This window comes from Gopherus evgoodei, chromosome 15, assembly GCF_007399415.2.
Source record: "Gopherus evgoodei ecotype Sinaloan lineage chromosome 15, rGopEvg1_v1.p, whole genome shotgun sequence".
NCBI lineage: Eukaryota > Metazoa > Chordata > Testudines > Testudinidae > Gopherus > Gopherus evgoodei.
Genome location: NC_044336.1, coordinates 4,544,992 through 4,564,512, shown reverse-complemented (window position 1 = coordinate 4,564,512; position 19,521 = coordinate 4,544,992). Strand labels below are relative to the sequence as shown.

General features: G+C 43.2%; 1 protein-coding gene across 7 annotated transcripts in view; it reads right to left on the bottom strand.

Annotated features, from left to right (window-relative positions):
* DNAH9 (dynein axonemal heavy chain 9) overlaps positions 1-19,521 on the bottom strand; it is a 392,191-nt gene that overhangs the window by 204,072 nt on the left and 168,598 nt on the right. For 6 of the 7 annotated variants that reach the window (XM_030534286.1, XM_030534287.1, XM_030534283.1 and 3 more), the window contains 3 exons: positions 17,403-17,564; positions 9,229-9,425; positions 5,385-5,547 (listed from right to left, as the gene is read on the bottom strand). In XM_030534286.1, coding sequence (XP_030390146.1) covers positions 5,385-5,547; positions 9,229-9,425; positions 17,403-17,564 — 522 coding nt within the window. Of the gene's footprint in view, positions 1-5,384; positions 5,548-9,228; positions 9,426-17,402; positions 17,565-19,521 lie in introns of those variants that run through there. The other variant, XM_030534289.1, reaches the window with a different exon arrangement.

Below are 19,521 nucleotides of genomic sequence, written 5' to 3'. Positions count from 1 at the left end.
AGCACTTGCTATTTCTGTTAAACTTGGAAGGTAGAATCCCTGATTAGTTTGAAATGTAGATCGTGCCAGATTGCAGAGACCTTTCTACACAGTGATCTACTGCTGGTGGCTGCTGCCACAATATTTAAAGTCTTGTGTTGCACAATTAAGGAATACATTGACTCATATATGTGATGGGACAGAGGTATTTTGGAGATGATCTTAGTGGCTGGATACACTGTTCTTTCTGTCCCTGTTCTCTACTTGTCCCTTTTTATTTCAGGAATTCAGCATGGTATGTTCCCAACACACTGTGCAGCTGAGAGAAAGAGCCTCAGTTAAGGACTTCTATTCTGCCCACAGAGTAGCAAGACCATAAGAATGTTATGAAAAAATTTCTTTTCCACTGCATCATTTCTTCTCCCTTGTGGAGGGTATACTGGGAATATTTTTGATAGGACTAGTTAACTGTGCTGTTTTCCTTCCTTCATCCCTTTCCTTCAGAAAGCGCACAAGTGCAAATAGATTCTGCCAAGCATTTCTGATTGCATTCATGAGAAGGGCTCAATTACTATCACAAAGTCACATGAGCCCTCTATCAGACTCATAGATTTTAAGGCCAGAAGGGATCATCATGATCATCTAGTCCAGGGGTAGGCAACCTATGGCATGTGTGCCGAAGGAGGCATGTGAGCTGAATTTCAGCGGTATTCACACTGCCCGGGTCCTGGCCACCAGCCAGGGAGGCTCTGCATTTTAATTTAATTTTAAATAAAGCTTCTTAAACATTTTTAAAAACTTACTTACTTTACATACAACAATAGTTTAGTTATATATTATAGACTTAGAGAAAGAGACCTTCTAAAAACGTTAAAATGTATTTACTGGCACACGAAACCTTAAATTAGAGTGAATAAATGAAGACTCGGCACACCACTTCTGAAAGGTTGCCAACCTCTGATCTAGTCTGACCTCCTGCAGATTGCAGGCCACAGAACTTCATCCACCCGCTCCTGTAATAGATCCCTAACTTTTGGCTGAGTTACTGAAATCCTCAAATCATGGTTTAAAGACTTAAAGTTAGAGAAAATACATCATTTACTCTAGTTTAAACCTGCAAGTGACTCAAGCCACATGTTGCAGAGGAAGGTGAAAAAGCCCCAGAGTCTCTGCCAGTCTGACCCAGGAGAAAATTCTTTCCCGATCCAAAATGTGGTGATCAGTTAGACCCTGAGCATATGGACAAGACCCATCAGGCAGACAGCTGGGACAGAATTCTCTATAATAACTCAGAGCCCTCCCTATCTAGCGTCCTTTCTCCAGCCATTGGGGATTTTTGCTACTGGCAGTCGCCAATGGGCCACATGCTATTGCAGGCAGTCTCATCATATCCCTCCATAAACTTAGCAAGCTCAGTCTTGAAGCCAGTTAGGTTTTTTTGTCCTCGCTGCTCCCCTTGGAAAACAGTTCCAGAACTTCACTCCTCTGATGGTTAGAAACCGTCACCTAATTTCAAGCCTATACTTGTTGATGGCCAGTTTATATCCATTTGTTCTTGTGTCAGCAATGATACTCAAATAACTCTTCTCCCTCACTGGTATTTATCCCTCAGATGTATTTATAGAGAGCAATCATATCTCCCCTCAACCTTCTTTTGGTTAGGCTAGGTTGCACTTCAGTAGTGGTCAAATTAGTTGAAACTATCGTAAAGAACAAAATTGTCAGACACATAGATGAACATAATTTGCTGGAAAATAGTCAACATGTTTTCTGTAAAGGGAAATCATGCCTCACCAATCTACCAGAATTCTTTGAGGGGGTCAACAAGCATGTGGACAAAGGAGATCCAGTGGATATAGTGTATTTAGATGTTCAGAAAGCCTTTGATAAGGTACCTCACCAAAGACTCTTAAGCAAAATAAGCAGTCATGGGATAAGAGAGATGGTTCTCTTATAGATTGGTAACTGGTTAAAAGATAGGAAACAAACGATAGGAATAAATGGTCAGTTTTCAGAATGAAGAGAGGTAAATAGTGATGTCCGCCAGGGGTCTGTACTGGGACCAGCCCTATTCAACATATTCATAAATGATCTGGAAAAAGAGGTAAACAGTGAGGTGGCAAAATCTGCAGATGTTACAAAACTACTCAAGATAGTTAATTCCCTGGCAGACTGCAAAGAGCTACAAATGGATCTCACCAAACTGAGTGACTAGGCAACAAAATGGCAGATGAAATTTAATGTTGATAAATGCAAAGTAATGCACATTGGAAAACATAATTCTAACTATACATACACAATGATGAGGTCTGAATTAGCTATTAACACGCAAGAAAGATCTTGGAGTCATTGTGGATAGTTCCCTGAAATCATCCACTCAATGTGCAGCGGCAGTCAAAAAGGCAAACAGAATGTTGGGAATCATCAAGAAAGGGATATATAAGAAGACAGAAAATATCATATTGCCTCTATATAAATCCATGGTACGCCCACACCTTGAATATTGCATGCAGATGTGGTCGCCCCATCTCGAAAAAATTATCTTGGAATTGGAAAACGTTCAGAAAAGGGCAACACAAATTATTAGGGGTATAGAATGGCTTCTGTATGAGGAGAGATTAATAAGACTGGGACTTTTCAGCTTGGAAAAGAGGCAACTAAGGGGGGATCTGATAGAGGTCTATAAAATCATGAGTGGTATAGAGAAAGCAAATAAGGAAGTGTTATTTACTCCTTCTCATAATACAAGAACAAGGGGCCACCAAATGAATTGAATAGGTAACAGGTTTAAAACAAACACAAAAAAGTATTTTTTCACACAATGCACTGTCATCCTCTGGAACTCCTTGCCAGAGGATATTATGAAGGCCAAAACTATAACGGGGTTCAAAAGGGAGCTAGATATATTCATGGAAGATAGGCCCATCAATGGCTATTAGCCAGGATGGGCAGGAATAGTGTCCCTAGCCTCTGTTTGACAGAAGCTGAGATTGGGTGACAGGGCATGGATCACTTGATGATAATCTGTCTGTTCACTCCCTTTGGGGCACCTGCCATTGGCCACTGTCAGAGGACAGGATACTGGGTTTGATGGACATTTGATCTGACCCAGTATGTTTTTTCTTGTAAACAAGCCAAGCTCTTTGAGTCTTCTCTTATAAGATAGGGTGATCAGAGGAATAGAAAACCTATTAGCACTTCTCTGCACCTGTTCCAGTTTTAATTCATCTTTCTTAAACATGGGAGACCAGCACTGCATGCAGTATTCCAGATGAGGTCTCACCAGTGCCTGGTGTAATGGTACTAATACTTCCCTGTCTCTGATGGAAATACCTTGTCTAATGAATCCTAGGACTGCATTAGCCTTTTCCACAGCAGCATCACACTGACAGCTTATGGTCATCCTATGAGCTCCTATTCATGTACATGTATTCATGCACATGCATTCATGCTAGCTCTCATCAGGCTCATGTGAGTACAAATAGCAGTGCAGCCACAGTAGGACAGAAGCAGCAGCAGTGGCATGACGGGTACTAAAGCTGTGGGGATATACTCAGCATGCCTCTGCTGCTGCTACCCGTGATACTGCAGCTACATTGCTATTTATACTTGCACTAGCTCAATCAGAGCTAGTGCACGTGTGTACACAAGTTGGGGTATCACATCCTTAGCTTGTACTGTAGACACAGCCTAAGGTACAGGGTTGCCCCCATTACCATGGTACCTGAGCACCACACAATCTTCAATGTATGTATCCTCCCAAACCCCACGATGCAGGGCATGGCTACTATCCCTGTTGTACAGAGGGGGAACTGAGGCACAGAGAGACTATCTGACTTACACAAGCTTTCACAGGGAGGTTGTGGTAGGGCAGGGACTTGAACCCAGATGTCCTAGCCCTAGGCTAGTGCCCCAAACACTGGACTATCCTTCCTCCCCTTTTCAGACTGTCTGCCTTACAATTATGAACATAAAATAACACTATTATTTAAAACACAGTAATAGCAAAAACTGTCACTGTGATTCCAGTTTTTTCTTCCTACTACCTCAGCTGGCCTTTCCCATTAGTTCATGTGAGCAGAATACAGTGGGAATAGAAAGCCGCTCAGGATAGTACATTGACCCTTGCTTCTGAAATGCATTTAGAACTTCAGTAGGCAAATATGGTTCTACCAAACACACTCAGTTGTTATATTTGCTATAGAACACCTGGAATAAGTGATTTAGAACAATGCTAAGGGTCAACGGCAGACTGAGCCATCTTGCTCTTCTAGACCCAAGAAAAAATAATCAACCAGTATTTCATAAATTCCTGTAGAATGGGTACAGAGTGAAAGGAATGTCAAACAACCTTTCACCATCACAGAACCTGAAACAAGAACATGCTTTGGAAACAAGCTTCTGAACGTAAGAATCAGAGTACACTATTTGTGGGAAGAGTAAGCTATCTAACAAATAGGAGGAGGTCAGCACCAGATTATCCCCGGAAACTTTTCATGGGTAGAACTGAATGGGATAGGCTCAGGATGATTACACAGGCATGTCAGAAAGCAAAACAAACAAACTGATCAGAGCTGCAAAGTTATCTGAAGGGAGAAGATGATGTAACATTAAATAAAAACTCCAGTGATTCCTCATAATACATTTGATTCTTAAATAAACATTGTCGAAAAGCCAAATCTTGCAGTCCCCACTGAAGTCAATGACCCTAAATAAGAAAGCAAATGCATTTAAATATGAGCTTTCAAAACTTGGTAGAGATTTGCTGATGATTTGCTATCGCCAGAGCTATAACTGGCCTCTCAGTGGACGCTGTTCATGCCAGCAGGAGACCCAGTCTGATGACGCAGGACAGGACTTGAACAATGTAGCTCCAGTTTGCCTTGGTGGGAAAGCAAGGAGACATCGCAAACCCATGTCCTACATCATTTTCCAGCAACTAAAACATTTATAAATCATTCCCTTTGCATCAAACAAAACTGTCTCACGGCTTCCAATTCACAGTTTACTAGAAAAATGTATTGTCAGGATCCAATGCTGTTTCCAGCTCTTATAGCCTCCAGGAAGTGGGAGATGGACTGGATATGACTTAATAAATCTCTCCCACCTCTAGCTACATCATTCCATAGCAGGTTACTCCTGGGTTAAGTATTCTTTTTATTGTCTTAAAATTGTAATAATTTATTATATTAATCATTATCATCGACTCTCTATAGCCTTTTACAGGTACAAAGCCATGAGCAAACATTAACTGATGAATTTTGGAGACTGTTCTTTGCGATCTGATTGGAATCTCTTTTCATTTACACTGGAGGTTTCTCAAACATATAGAAAAGACAAAGCTCTGTGTGGAAGAAGTACAAGTTTCTGTTTCCTCTCCCTTCCCACCATTCAACGCCACCTACCTTCAGGTCAGGGATTCCATAGCCTTTCCTCAGAGTGATTTGGAAAACCTCCAGTGAGCTAATGAAAGCCGCAAGTCTTGTCAGGCTCTGCTTGCCACTTCCACCTACACCAACCAATAGGGCATTTCCTCTGGGTGATTCTAAGATACGATTGATGCGGCAACTAAATTGAAGCATATAGAATCTCTGGTCAAGAAGACTTTTTTCCATATGGAGCATTTCAATACATATTTTACTGAGTAACAAATTAGACTGAGAATAGTAGCAGAATCACAGCAGCGCTGCCAATCTAAGGGGCATGTTTGCAGTCGATGCTTTTCACGTGAGATCTGTAGTAAACAACACAACCAACCAGTAAATGCTTCTACGGCAATTCAGAGCTTCTCATCTCAGTTATTTCTGGATTCGTATGCTGTGTTATGGTGTTCAGGAACATCTTACAGTAAAGGTCAGTCCTCCATTTACATGGAACATGGGTCAAACCAGACTAAATTGCTGTGTAAATGTGCTCTAATTAGTCCCGCTAGTAGATATTTCCCCTCAGAAAATGTCCAAGGATCCACATTAACTGTGGCCTTGATGACATTGGTGAGCTATTAGTCACATGAAGAGGCAGATTATGTATTATTAATATCTTCATGTGTCTAGATCAGTGGAAATCCCTTCTAGGAAAGCTGTGTCAATATTTCTTCCTCATCAAAACTACTAATTCTTTAAGGGCCAGATTCTGTCACCCCTGCTCACACTGACACAAGGAGTAGTCTCACCAGTGACATGCACAAGGATGGGGCACTAAATAAAGATTCATTGATTATAAGGGCATATTACTGTGATCTGAGTACCAGTGTAACAAAGGCCAGAGGTCGACCTTGAGTTAATTCCTGTTTGCACTAGACTATATCCTTCAGAAAAAGTGTGCTAACAAAGAAGAGTGAGCTAATCGTGTGAAGATGACACATTTCTGAGAACATTCAACAGGAAATATTGTAGAAGTAAATCACTCCCAGCATAAGAGGGGAAAATCTCACTCACTGGCCAGAGTTTAGATCCCAGTGCAGTGATTAACATGGCCATGGGGCCTGCAATTTCACGATTTCACTGAAAGCGAAAGGACACAAGCTGCTTTGGGGCATGTCCAAGAAGCTAACTTCAAGGAGGTATGGGAAAACAGCAGAAAAGGGTTTATTTACTTTTTGGAACTATAAGGAGGACTTTAAAACTTACATGAAACTTGTGGTAGCAGTTAGAGAAATTCAAAAACTACTGCAGGTCACCTTTAAAAAACATTAGGGTAGTGGCAGATTGACCCCCTGCGGACTGAAGTCTCCTCTCCACAACACTGGCTCAGCAAAAACAGTGGCAATGCAAGCTCCAGCCAAAACTAGCACTCCTTGCTCCTTCTACCGCCTAGGGAGGCCATCATGGAAGGCGTTATCATGCCCAGGCTCATCAGTATATAGCCTCTCCGCTGACACTGTCAATAGCCGAGCGCAAGTGGGATAAGGGGTTTTTAGACACCTGACCCGAGATATGAACTGAGATCAGCACCTCAGTATTCCAGAATAACCCACATACTTATCCATTAGCTAACTAGACAGCATGGCAGATTTTGCCAGCAATAAAAAGTATGAAAGCATGATCTGGTAGCTAGGGTCCAGAGGCACGCCTATCTCACCTGGCATGCACAGTGAGAAACAGTAGAGAGAGTCTCTGGAAACAGTTCCATTGTCTGCCTACATATATGTCCGGGCCTTAATTTCCATACAACAAAGCCAACAGGATAAAATACTGATTTCTAACTGTTTGCAATCAGTTGGGACCTTTCTTTTGACTTGCTGCTATCCCACTTTTCATTCAAGTAGCTAAGAACACAATGAAAGCACCAGCCATTTTTGTTTCTCTCCAAAGAAACTTTAACTACTTGTAGTTCATATTCCATCAGTTCCCTCTCCCAGACACATCTTGAATAAGAAAATAATTCATTTGCATTTTAAATTAGGTCGGGATGTCATGAGACGCCCTCACTGGACTCAGCTGGCCTACCTGTTTAATTTCATTTCTCATCAGATTTTTCATTGTGTTCAGTGCAATAAGCAAACCACCAATAAAAGTCAGTAATTATGGAAGTATAGATGTGTGGGTAAGGCCACAGAAATATTTAGTGATTAGCACAGATGGATTTGAACTCTTGAACCACTTGCTGATTCAGCCACTAACTATATTTAACTCCTGAAGTTGAGGAATTAAATCTTGGGTCAGGACTACCAGCTCATATCTGTGGCCCTTTCTGACAGACCGTCTGCGTGTATAAAGGAGGAGGGGAGCAAGGACAAATGTGAAAACAAATGTTAAAATTCAGAGCTTTTTCTCTTGATCTTATACAATATTTAGGGGGAGGCTGCAATCAGATTTTATCCAGCAAGTCCTCTCTGGAGCACACAAGAGAAAATGACAGAGACAACATTTACATCACAATCTGAAAAAATTCTAATACTCAGAGTGCTTGTGTGTGTGTCTACCTTATGCATGGAATATAAAACCAAGTACAGTTTGATGATCCAAGCACGCCTTTGCTGAAGATAGACTGCTACTTAATAACTGAATGGAATAAAAGCAGCATAGCATGAAGCAATATTATGGTTTTATTAAATATCAAGGCACTATGCTGCAGGAAATGAAAGGATGGTGAGCTTCTAGGACTCAAAGGAGTAACTGAGTAGACCAAAGGATTGTATCTGTTGTTCTTTTCTATGATAGTAATTGGATTGGTTTCCTGGTACTTAAGGAACGGTGAGCTCACCCTTTCCTAATGAAAAAGTACTGCTTCAGTGTAGCTAATGGGGCTCTAGGGCTCTGTTAGTTCAGAGATTCATAAATACAGTATATATATAGTCACCAGGTAACATTTTCAAAAGAACCTAGGCTCCCAACTCCCATTGATTTCACTTAGATGAACCTAATTCATTTAGGTGCTTCTGGCAATCTCATTAGACACCTATCTGCATTTTTAGGTGCCTAAAAGTCTTTAAAAATCTAACCACAGGAGCCTAAATTCCACTGACTTGCAATGAGACTTAATTGCTAAGGGCCACATTTTCAAAGGTATTCAGTGCCAAAGGGTGCAGACATGTGTCTAGTGGGATTGTCAAAAGGGCTTAAGCATTTTAGGTGATTAAGTTTCATTGAAATCAATGCAGGTAGGCACCATATCTGCTTAGAAACTTTTAACCATCTGCCCAGGCATCACCCTGCAGCTTTAGGCACCTAACACCTTTGAAAGTCACTTGAAAGTGTGACATAGGCTCCTATGTGACTTACAGGCTTTCAAAAATGTTCCCACATATCAATTTTCCAAGTTTTTCTTGCACACTGACACAATCAAACTTGTATTTAAAACACATATTAGGGCATCTATGTACTGAGGGTTGGCAAGCAAAATTGTGTGCCCTACTTAGACAGCCCCATTTGAAAATTGAAACCCCTGTGTAATTCGTCTTTGTACTACTACAGTGCCCTCTGCCTGAAGGTTTCAAAGTGCTTGCTAAACATCAGTGAGAGAAGGCTTCCAATACCCCTGGAAGATAGGAAAGAGATGAGAAGATGAGGTCAGATTCAAAAGTGGCCGCTAGTTTCATGTCCAATTTGAGATACCCAGGGTCTGACTCTTCAGAAGTGCTGCACTCCTACAGCTCCTCCTGACATCATCTGTGATTATGGCTGCTCATCCCCTCTGAAAATGTTAACAGAAATGCATTACACAGACCAGCGCTGAAGACATTTAGGCTGATGACTCTGTGAGAGTATAACAATTCTATGAGAGAACAAAGATGGAAAATCCCCTTACACATGGCACATGGCATCTTCAAAGAGCACCAGATTCATGGCAGCATTGACCTCATTGTGGTTATCCAACACTTCCACAAGGATGTGATTCAGTGACTCCCAGGTCTGGACAGGCATGTATTTGGGTTCCCCAACGCCTTTAGCAAAATGGCAGTACATGTTCATCTTCTTGGTTTCCTCTAGAGCCTCCTCGATTTCCTGCCAATGAAATGCAAAAGGGAAATACAGAATGTCCTGTTCCTAGTGCAACAAAGGGAAAGCTCTTTTCCGGGAAACAGATCAATGCAATTCCTCACCAGGTCAGATGGGGGACAAGCCTAGTTTGAAGATACCACTTGGTTTAGATGTAAGACAGACACCTGGCGCCTAGACTGAGGTAGCTGTGTACATGCTCATTGGCAGAAACTCAGACACCATGGGGACTTCAGTGGTGAAAATGTAGGTGCCTAGGAAATTTAGACATCAATAGAGGTAAGCAGCAGCTGAGTGGAGATTCTGAGGATCTCAGTGATGTCTAAATCTTGGGCTAATGTGCCTAAGTCCTTGTCTGGATCTGGACCTTAGGACTAGATTTATAACATAGTGAGGCACCTAATGATGTAGTTAGGCAGCTACTGGAATTGCCCAAAGTGCCTAGTCACCTACCTTACACTGATTTAAAAAGCAAAGCGATTTAGACTCCTAACTCACTTATAGAATCATAGCGTTTCAGGGTTGGAAGGGACCTCAGGAGGTCATCTAGTCCAATCCCCTGCTCAAAGCAGGATCAATCCCCAACTAAATCATCCCAGCCAGGGCTTTGTCAAGCCTGACCTTAAAAACCTCTAAGGAAGGAGACTCCACCACCTCCATAGGTAATCCATTCCAGTGCTTCACCACTCTCCTAGTGAAAAAGTTTTTCCTAATATCCTACCTAAACCTCTCCCACTGCAACTTGAGACCATTACTCCTTGTTCTGTCATCAGGTACCACTGAGAACAGTCTAGATCCATCCTCTTTGGAACTCCCTTTCAGGTACTTGAAAGCAGCTATCAAATCCCCCCTCATTCTTCTCTTCTGCAGACTTAACAATCCCAGTTCCCTCAGCCTCTCATAAGTCATGTGCTCCAGCCCCTAATAATTTTTGTTGTCCTCTGCTGGACTCTTTCCAATTTTTCCATGTCCTTCTTGTAGTGTGGGGCCCAAAACTGGACATGGTACTCCAGATGAGGCCTCACCAATGTCGAATAGAGGGGAATGATCACGTCCGTCGATCTGTTGGCAATGCCCCTACTTATACAGCCCAAAATCCCGTTAGCCTTCTTGGCAACAAGGGAACTTATGCACTTTTGTAAGTGTTGCCCCAAATCTCTGGCATAGTGAACACACAGTATTTCTCAAATGATACAAAGGTTTTCTACACCTGAGCTTTAAATTTGTAGCTAAGCATAATCACGGCTCACAGATTTCCAAATCAGCATTTCAAAGCATCTATGTAGCAGTGCAGAGTAAAAGGGGCTCAGCAAACCTTAGCTTTTGTGTTTCCTGACTTTGGGGTGTTTTATTATAAGTTCAGAGGCACTTACAGGAGCCACAATATAATTTCAGGAAGTTCAGCCACCTAATGGCAAGGATCGTAATGAAAGCTAGCACTGGGACATTACACTTTAAAAAGGGAGGGTTTTCTGTAAAAGGTCCCTATAGCAGGGTAGACACTTGCTCCTGCCCTGAGGGGCTTAAAACAGCCCTAGGAAAGGGCTGTGGGAGGAGAAGGTAGTCACTGAGCTGATTGGGGGAAGCAGGCAGAACTGTGGCCATGCCCCAAACAGAGCCCAGCTGGCCCTTATAAGAGGCTGTGAGCCAGAAACCCAAACAGTCTCCTTCTGAAGGCAGAGAGATAGGGGCCTGGCTGCTGGGAAGTGCAGGGTACTTAGAAAAAGGCAGGGCTGGGGAAACGCCAGAGTGGCTGGGGAGCTCTAGGTTGGCAACTCCCTAGGCTGCAGGGCCTTGTTCAAGACCCCATAGAGGTACTGCGTTGCAGAGAAAGGCAGCAGGTCTAAACCCCCTTGCCAGTGATGAGTGGCTTACACTGCAGTCTGCCCCAGGGAATGGGGACTAGTTGGTGACTGGCAGTAGCCTTATACTGAGGCAAGGTAGGGATAGGGGGTAGGGAGACCCCAAGACTGAAGCGCTACTAACAGAGGGGCAGCACCCCAGAGAAAGGGGCACTGCAGTCCTGCGAGGGATCTGGGGACCAGCGGTAAGGCAGATCACTGGCCTGCAGAGGGTGCTCTAGAAGCTGGATGAGCTAATTCTAGACAGACACCAGCAAGAGGTGCCGCAGGGGTGAGTCCTGCATTGCTACAGTCCCAAAAACTTTAACATCAAAAACGAGGAAATTAAAATCCTTTGGATTCAGCATGGTGACTGCTCAAGCATACCATAGCAGCATTATGGAAGGTAGATCTATGCCCCTGAACTCAAAAGAGAAGCAGGAAGGTTGAGTGACAAGGTACAGGAGGTTACTGAAGCCAAACAGGTATCTTTCAAAATAAAACAAAAGTCAGCCCAAGTGAAATGAATAAAAAGGAACCTCATCTACAGCGAGTGAAAATGTAAAATTGAAATTAGGATCGTTAAGAAGGAATTTGAAAAGTAAATAGCCATTGTCATAGAAACAGTGAGGAACACAGCAATTGACAGACTGGATCAGACAGTGGCCAGCATAGGTGCTGGAACTAGGGATGCTGCTGTGCCCCTTAGCTTAAAGTGGTTTCTATCATATACAGGATTTCCAGTTTGGGTCAACAGCTCTCAGCACCCCCACTATATAAATTGTTCCAGCACCCCTGGTGGTTGGTGCCAGATGAGTCAGAGGAAGGTGTAAGGACCCCACAGTAGGCAGGTATGGGGTAATCTGCCATGCACATAGGTCTGAAATGCTTAGGATGAAGGGTTAATCTTCCTTCTTATTTTTTTGTTATTTAATAATTATGATCACCCTGGATATTCTTGTGATCCATCTCAATGTCCAATCTCTTTTTGAACCTTGCTAAATTATTTGGCTCAATGACTTTCTGCAAGTGAGTTCTACAGTTTACTTAAATGTGTGAAAAAATATTTCCTTTTACCAGTTTGAACTTATAACTTCATTAATTTAATTGACTTTCCCCATGTTCTTGTGAGATAGAGAACAAAAACTTCTCATCTCCTCTCCAGACCATCCATTATTTGATAGACTGTAACATGTCCCCTCTTATTTCTCTCCTTAGCAATGTGACAATCCCAATCTTTTCAATTTATCTTCATACGAGGGTTTTTCCAGGCCTTTCTCATTGCTCTTCACTGAACCCCTTCCGTTCTATTATATCCTTTTTGAGATGGGATGACCAGGACAGCCACTGTATTGTGAGATAACTGGTGCCTCTGCTGTACCACAAGAGGGCAGAAGAAGCACTTAAGGAGAATAAGGACACTGCAAGGAAGTTAATCTGAAGGTTGTGGCAGAGTCTGTATCACTAAGAAATTTTTAATCAAGAGTGAATATCAGGGTTGGAAGGAACCTCAGGAGGTCATCTAGTCCAACCTCCTGCTCAAAGCAGGACTAATCCCCAGAAAAAATTTTGTCCCAGATCCCTAAATAGCTCCCTCAAGGATTGAGCTCATAACCCTGGGTTTAGCAGGCCAATGCTCAAACCACTGAGCTATCCCTCTCCGTGAAAGCACTGCTCTAGGAATTATTGTGGGTAAGTTCTATAACCCGTGTTATGCAGAAGGTCAGACTGCACAATGTGCCGTCTGTGCAAAGGAGCACAATGGCCCTTTCTGGCCTTGGAATCTATACTATTTCTCTGGCCTCAGTTGTCACGAGAGGGGGCTCAAGGAGGTCCCTATCCTTTTCAGGGATTAGAAATTAGGCCCTGTCACAGGTGGAGCTATAAAAAGAGCTGATGCTGAAACAAGTTAGCAATGATCAAGAAAAAAGGCAAGCAGTGAGGTGGCAAAGCTTACAGAAGACACCAGATTATTTAGACTAGGCCAGACCGGAGAAAGCACTGAGGAACTTCTAACAGCCCTGACAGTTGGGTAGCACTAGTGGAGATGAAATTCAGTCATGATAAATGCAATGTTATGCACATTGGAAGGAATACTGTTAAGTATCCACACTTCTCACTGGGCTCTAAATTAACTCTCCCCAGGCAGGAACCAGAGCTTGACATTGCTGTGGACAGCTCCATGAAAACCTCTCTTCTATGGGCAGTGATGGCTGTAAAGCAAACAACATGTGAGGGCACTACAGGAAAGGAATAAAATATAAAACTGACGCATTATAATGCCATTATATATATCCATGGTTCACCATCTCCTGTAGAACTGTATTTAATTCTGGTCACTCTATTGAAAAGGATATAGTGAAAATAGAGGGGGGTCAGAGAATGATTAGAGGCCTGGCTAAACTTCCCTAGGAAGAGGGAATGAAAAGATTGGGACTGTTAAGCAAACAAAAGTACATGTCAAAATACAGTTAAGCCTATTAAAGACTAAAATATGCACAAAAAGGAGAAATTTGCATGTGGTACTTAAAACATTGTGTTTTTAAGAACATGGTATATGAACCAATAAAGTTTGGAAACCACTGGCTTAGACAGAAGATGAGTATGGAAGCCTGCCAAACAATCAGTGGGGCCCCTGGACAACTGAGGTGCTAACGGAGCACTCAAGAAAGATAAGGCCATTCCGAAGAAGCTAAATGAATTCTTTGCATCAGTCTTCATTGCAGAGGATGTGAGGGAGATTCCCACATCTGAGACATTTTTTAAGGGGGATAGCTGAGTGGTTTGAGCATTGGCCTGCTAAACCAAGGGTTATGAACTCAATCCTTGAGGGGACCACTTAGGAATCTGGGGCAAAATCAGTACTTGGTCCTGCTAGTGAAGGCAGGGGGCTGGACTTTATGACCTTTGGGGGTCCCTTCCAGTTCTATGCGCTAAGTATATTTCCATATATTTCTGGGTGACAAATCTGAGGAACTGTCCCAGACTGAGGTGTAGATAGAGTGGGTTTTTGGAACAAATTGATAAACTAAACAGTAATAAGTCCCCAGGGCTAGATAGTATTCACCCAAGAGTTCTGAAGGAATTCAAATATGAAATTGCAGAACTACTAACTGTGGTATGCAACCTATCACTTAAATCAGCTTCTGTATCAGATGACTGCAGGATACCTAATTGACACCGATTCTTAAAAAAGGTTCCAGAGGAGACCCTGGCAACTACAGGCTGGTAAGTCTAACTGCAGTACAATAGAATTATCAGACACACAGAAGAACATGATTGCGGGGTCAAGGGTCAACACGGCTTTTGTAAAGGAAATCATGCCTTACCAACCTATCAGAATTCTTAGAGGGGGTCAACAAACATGTGGACAATGTGGATCCAGTTGATAATAGTGCATTTGGACTTTCAGAAAGTCTTGACAAAGTCCCTAACCAAAGGCTCTTAAGCCAAGTCAGCAGTCATGGGATATGAAGGAAGGTCCTCTCATGGATCCCTAACTGGTTGAAAGACAGGAAACAAGCATAGGAATAAATGATCGTTTTTCAGAATGAAGTGAGGTAAATAGTGGGATCCCACAGGGATCTGTACTGAGTCCTGTGCTGTTCAACATATTCAGACATGATCTGGAAAAAAGGTAAATGGTGAGGTGGCAAAATTGGTAGATGATACAAAATTATTAAGATAGTTAAGTCCAAAACAGACTGTGAATAATTACAAAGGAATCTCACAAAACTGGATGATTGAGCAACAAAATGGCAGATGAAATTCAATGTTGATGAATATGAAGTCAAAAAAGCTAACAGAATGTTAGGAACCATTAGGAAAAGGATAGATAATAAGACATAAATATCATAATGGCACTACATAAATCCATGGTAGCTCACACCTTGAATATTGTGTGCAGTTCTGGTTACCTCATCTCAAAGAAGATATATTAGAATTGGAAAAGGTACAGAGAAGTACACCAAAAATGATTAGAGGTATGGAACAGCTTCCATATGAGGTGAGATTAAAAAGACTGGGACTTTGAAGCTTGGGAAAAAAGGCTAAACGTAGCTGTGATATAGAGATCTATAACACTATGAATGGTGTGGAGAAAATGCATACAGAAGTGTTATTTACCTCTTCATATTACACAAGAACCGAAGGCCACCCAATGAAATTAATAGGCAGCAGGTTTAAAACAAACAGAAAGGGAGTACTTCTTCACATAAAACACAGTCAACCTATGGAACTTGTTGTCAGGAGATGTTGTGAAGGCCAAAACTATAACAGGGCTCAAAAAAGAATTAGATAAATTCCTGGAGGGCAGGTCCATCAATAGCTATTAGCCATGATGGACAGTGATGCAACCCCATGCTCTGGGTCTCCCTAGCCTCTGATTGCCAGAAGCAGGAAGTAAACAATAGGGGATGGATCACTCCATGATTGCCTGTTCTGTTCATTCCCTCTAAAGCACCTGACATTAGCCTCTGTCAGAAGATAGGATACTGAGCTGGATGGACTATGGGTCTGACCCAGTATGGCTGTTCTTATAAGTAAAAGGGGACATGATAACAGAATACAAACTGTCACAGAGCAAGTACATTGGGTGCTCCTATTAACCCTCCTTCACAATACAGAGCAAAGGGGCAGTTGCTGAAAATGAAAAGCAACAAATTTCAATCTGGTTAAAAGATTTTTGGGCAATGCATAATTCAGCCACGAAGCTGACTGCCACAAAGTATTGCTGAGAACGAGCGCTTCTTCAGATTCAACCCAGGATTAGGCAGTTATATGGAAGGGGAGAACATCTGCAGATAGCATAGTTATGAGAGAGAAGCTCTGACGTGACCCACTATTCCTAATACTGGGTGCCTCATTGGGGACAGGAAGTACTGCAGGGAAAGCAGGTTGGATGAAGCTGTCAGGACAGGGAGTGCCCAGTGTATGGTGAGAGCTGGAGGCCGAACAGTGCATGGCTGCAGGGTATGTGTATTGGGTCGGCTACCAGTGTCCAGGATGAAGGGCAGGGGGGTCTGAGAGTTCTTGTTCAGTTCAGGGGAGGGAGGGAGCAGCAAAAGAGAGAGGGGCCCACTCATGTGCACACAGAGGGCACAGCACTAGAGAATCCCCCTCACCTTCAGTACCACTGGGATCTCTGAGGCTGGATCCCTCTGAGCTCTAAGGCCTGGCCTATACGCAGCGTTGGCACTGGTTTAACTATAGCAGTTGAGGGTGTTACTTTATACTGGGATAATTAAATGAGTACAAGCCCTAGTGTGGACACAGTTATGCCTGTGTAAAAGGACTTATCCAAGTAGAAGCACTTTTATTTAACTGCATCCACACTAGCAGGAACATACCATTGTAATGCTACTGGTACAGTCAAAGGGGTGTCACTGTGTGCAGACCAGCCCAAAGGGTGTAGGGTACAGAGCTTTCCTTGGAAAGATATTGTTGGACCAAGGAGGAGAGCCAAGGACTCAATACTGCGTCTTGACCCCAGCCTCCTCCTGCTGAAACCAGGGAACTCAGCCCAAGCTTGACCCTTGTCAAGCACCTATCATTGGAGACTCCTGAAGCTCTTTACTTACATTAGTTAATGGAGCCCCTCAGCCCCCTGTGAGTTAGGGATCCACTACTTAACCCATTTGACAGACTGGGGCCTGGTCTACACTAGGAATAATCCACACTCCCAAGTGACATAGTTCAACTGACCTAACCACTGATGTAGACAACACTAGGTCGATGGGAGAATTCTCCTGTCAACTTAGCTACTGCCTCTCGGGGAAGTGGAGAACCCCTCCCATCAGCATAAGTAGTGTCTTCATTGAAGCACGGCAGTGGCCCAGCTGCTGTGTTTTAAGTGTAGACCTTAAGTGTAGTCCTTGGGAAACTGAGACACAAAGAAAGGTGCAGTGACTAGTCCGGAATCCTACAGCAGCCAGTGGCAGAGCTGAGGAGAGACCACAAAAGCCTGAGCACCCTGCCCTGTGCTCTCCCCAACAGTGTCCATCTCCAAACACATAAGTAGTCTTGAGCAGACTCTGAGTCCAGTTATTTTTTTCCTAAATCCACCTCTGCCTCCTGTGCAGCTAGCCCTTGAGAGGATATCCCAGGGCACGTTAATCTGACAAACACCAACTGCAATACTTACATCATAGAACTTCTTTACCATCTCTGTCTGCATTTTATCAAATGTGCTGAAATCTGTCTCATCGACCATCTTATCCCGGTACACACGGTTTGACTCATGCAGGTAGAGCTTCACCAAGTCTTGTGGAGTCTTCAGACACTCCAGGGTAGAAAACAGAATGCCCTGTAGAGAACACATACAAACACACATCAGCTACACACAGCACACACAGCTTCTCCTGTATCTGCACTAACATGCCGGGTTTGGGGGTGAAGCGTGACAAATGCAGAACTATTGTAATAACCATGCAGCAGGATTACTGAGTGTCTCCCTACCCGGATAGCCCCTGGAGAATGCATACTGTGTTCCACATGGCTTCCCAGTGTGCCTGCAACAAAGCAGTTTGTGCTGCTTCTGCTTTGTTCTGTGCACGAAGGACTCCAAACATTGGCACAAAGAATAACGTCAAAGCAGCACAGAAGGTCATAGGCCACGGAAGAACTGACCTAATTGCTTCGGCATCATCCTACACCACAGGCAACCACTGGGCTTTGCACTATTCGGGCCAGCATACTAATAACCCCTAACTCTTACAAAGAGCTGCTCACCAGCAGATCTCAAAGTGCTTTATAAAGGAGTTTTGTATCATCATCCCCATTCCACAGCTGGAGAAACTAAAGCAGAGAAAGGTGTGTGACCTTGCGGGAGTCACTTCAATAGGCCAATGCTGTAGCCAGGAATAGAAGCCAGGCCACCCGAGTCCCAGTACAGAGCTCTATCCACTAAGCAACACTGCCTCCCTGTACCCAGCCCCAGGAAGATCACCTCAGTCCCCCTCCCTGTCTTGGCTGCCAGGACAATGAGTGCAGCTGGGAGAAAGAGGATGTGGTTGGAGTTTCCTACCAAGAGAAGATTAGAAGGTGCAGTGAGTCTGGCCCACCCACCCAAGCAGATATACTGCACCCAGCAGCTGGGGTGTTAGTGCTCTCTGGACCCTGCTGCTCTTGAGGGGAGAGGCACGGCGAAAGCCACTACTCCTGGGGGCAAAGGAGTCCCCTGCTGCTGTTGCTGCCTCTTTGGGAGGAAAAGGTGGTCCTCCTGGCATCACCACACCAAGTGAGCAGCAGAGCCATGGGGGCCCTGGAATGTCTAAACCAGGCCCTGCAAAGATCTTGGCACAGTGCACTGACTAAGGCTCAGGAGACCTCTCCAAACTGAACTGAATGCTCCTCAGCCCAGAATCAGGGCCCTTCATCTCCCCACACCTTCCCAGTATATCCCTTGTGCTCCCATCAAAGAGGAAAAAGCAGTCTGGAAATCTCGAGTGAGCAGACTTAAAAAAAAAAAAAGTGACTTTAATTAGGCATGTGCTGTCTAGAGTAAGTATTAGCTGCTGTCAGCTTATAGTGGTGTGTTTACAATGTACCCTATTAAAATGCACAAAAGAATGATATTTCAAAGAGATATCGCCTATAACTAAGCCTATTAACAATACATAAGGTTTTTAATGACATGAATTAAATATAAAGCTTTATTCCTTATGTCTAATTATTTATACATAAAATATAAAATGCACTAAAATGCAATCTAAAGTGCTGTTGCTTATCAAGTGCCCATGGCTTGATTGAGGTTTTTTTACATTTGAGGATTGGCAAATTGGCATATTTTTTTCTGAACCAAACTGTGTTTTGAAAATAGCTGACAGCTGAAAGTTTGGAAGGGTTTCCTGTCCAGCACATCAGCCTTAGGATGACAGGGATCACTGGGCCTCTCTGAAACCATCAGGTCTGGTGATACCTCCTGGTCTTAGACAAAGTTAGTGGACCAACTTCTGTTAGTGAGAGAGACAAGCTTCAGAGCTTACGCAAAGCTCTTCTTCAGGTCTGGGCAAAGTCCTCCCAGCACCACAGCAAAATGCAAGGTGGGACAGATTGTTTAGCATAAATAGTTGGCACGTATTGTAATGTAAGGGACCCTTCAAGATAGAATGGCCCATTAACACCTCTGCTGTAATAGGACAAAAAGGGGGTTTAGCGGATTATAGATGGTTGTGACAAGCCATAAATCCAGTGTCTCTGTTCAGTCCATAATTTTTACTCTTTAACAAAGTTATTAATTTAAGCTCCCATGCCTGTCTTTT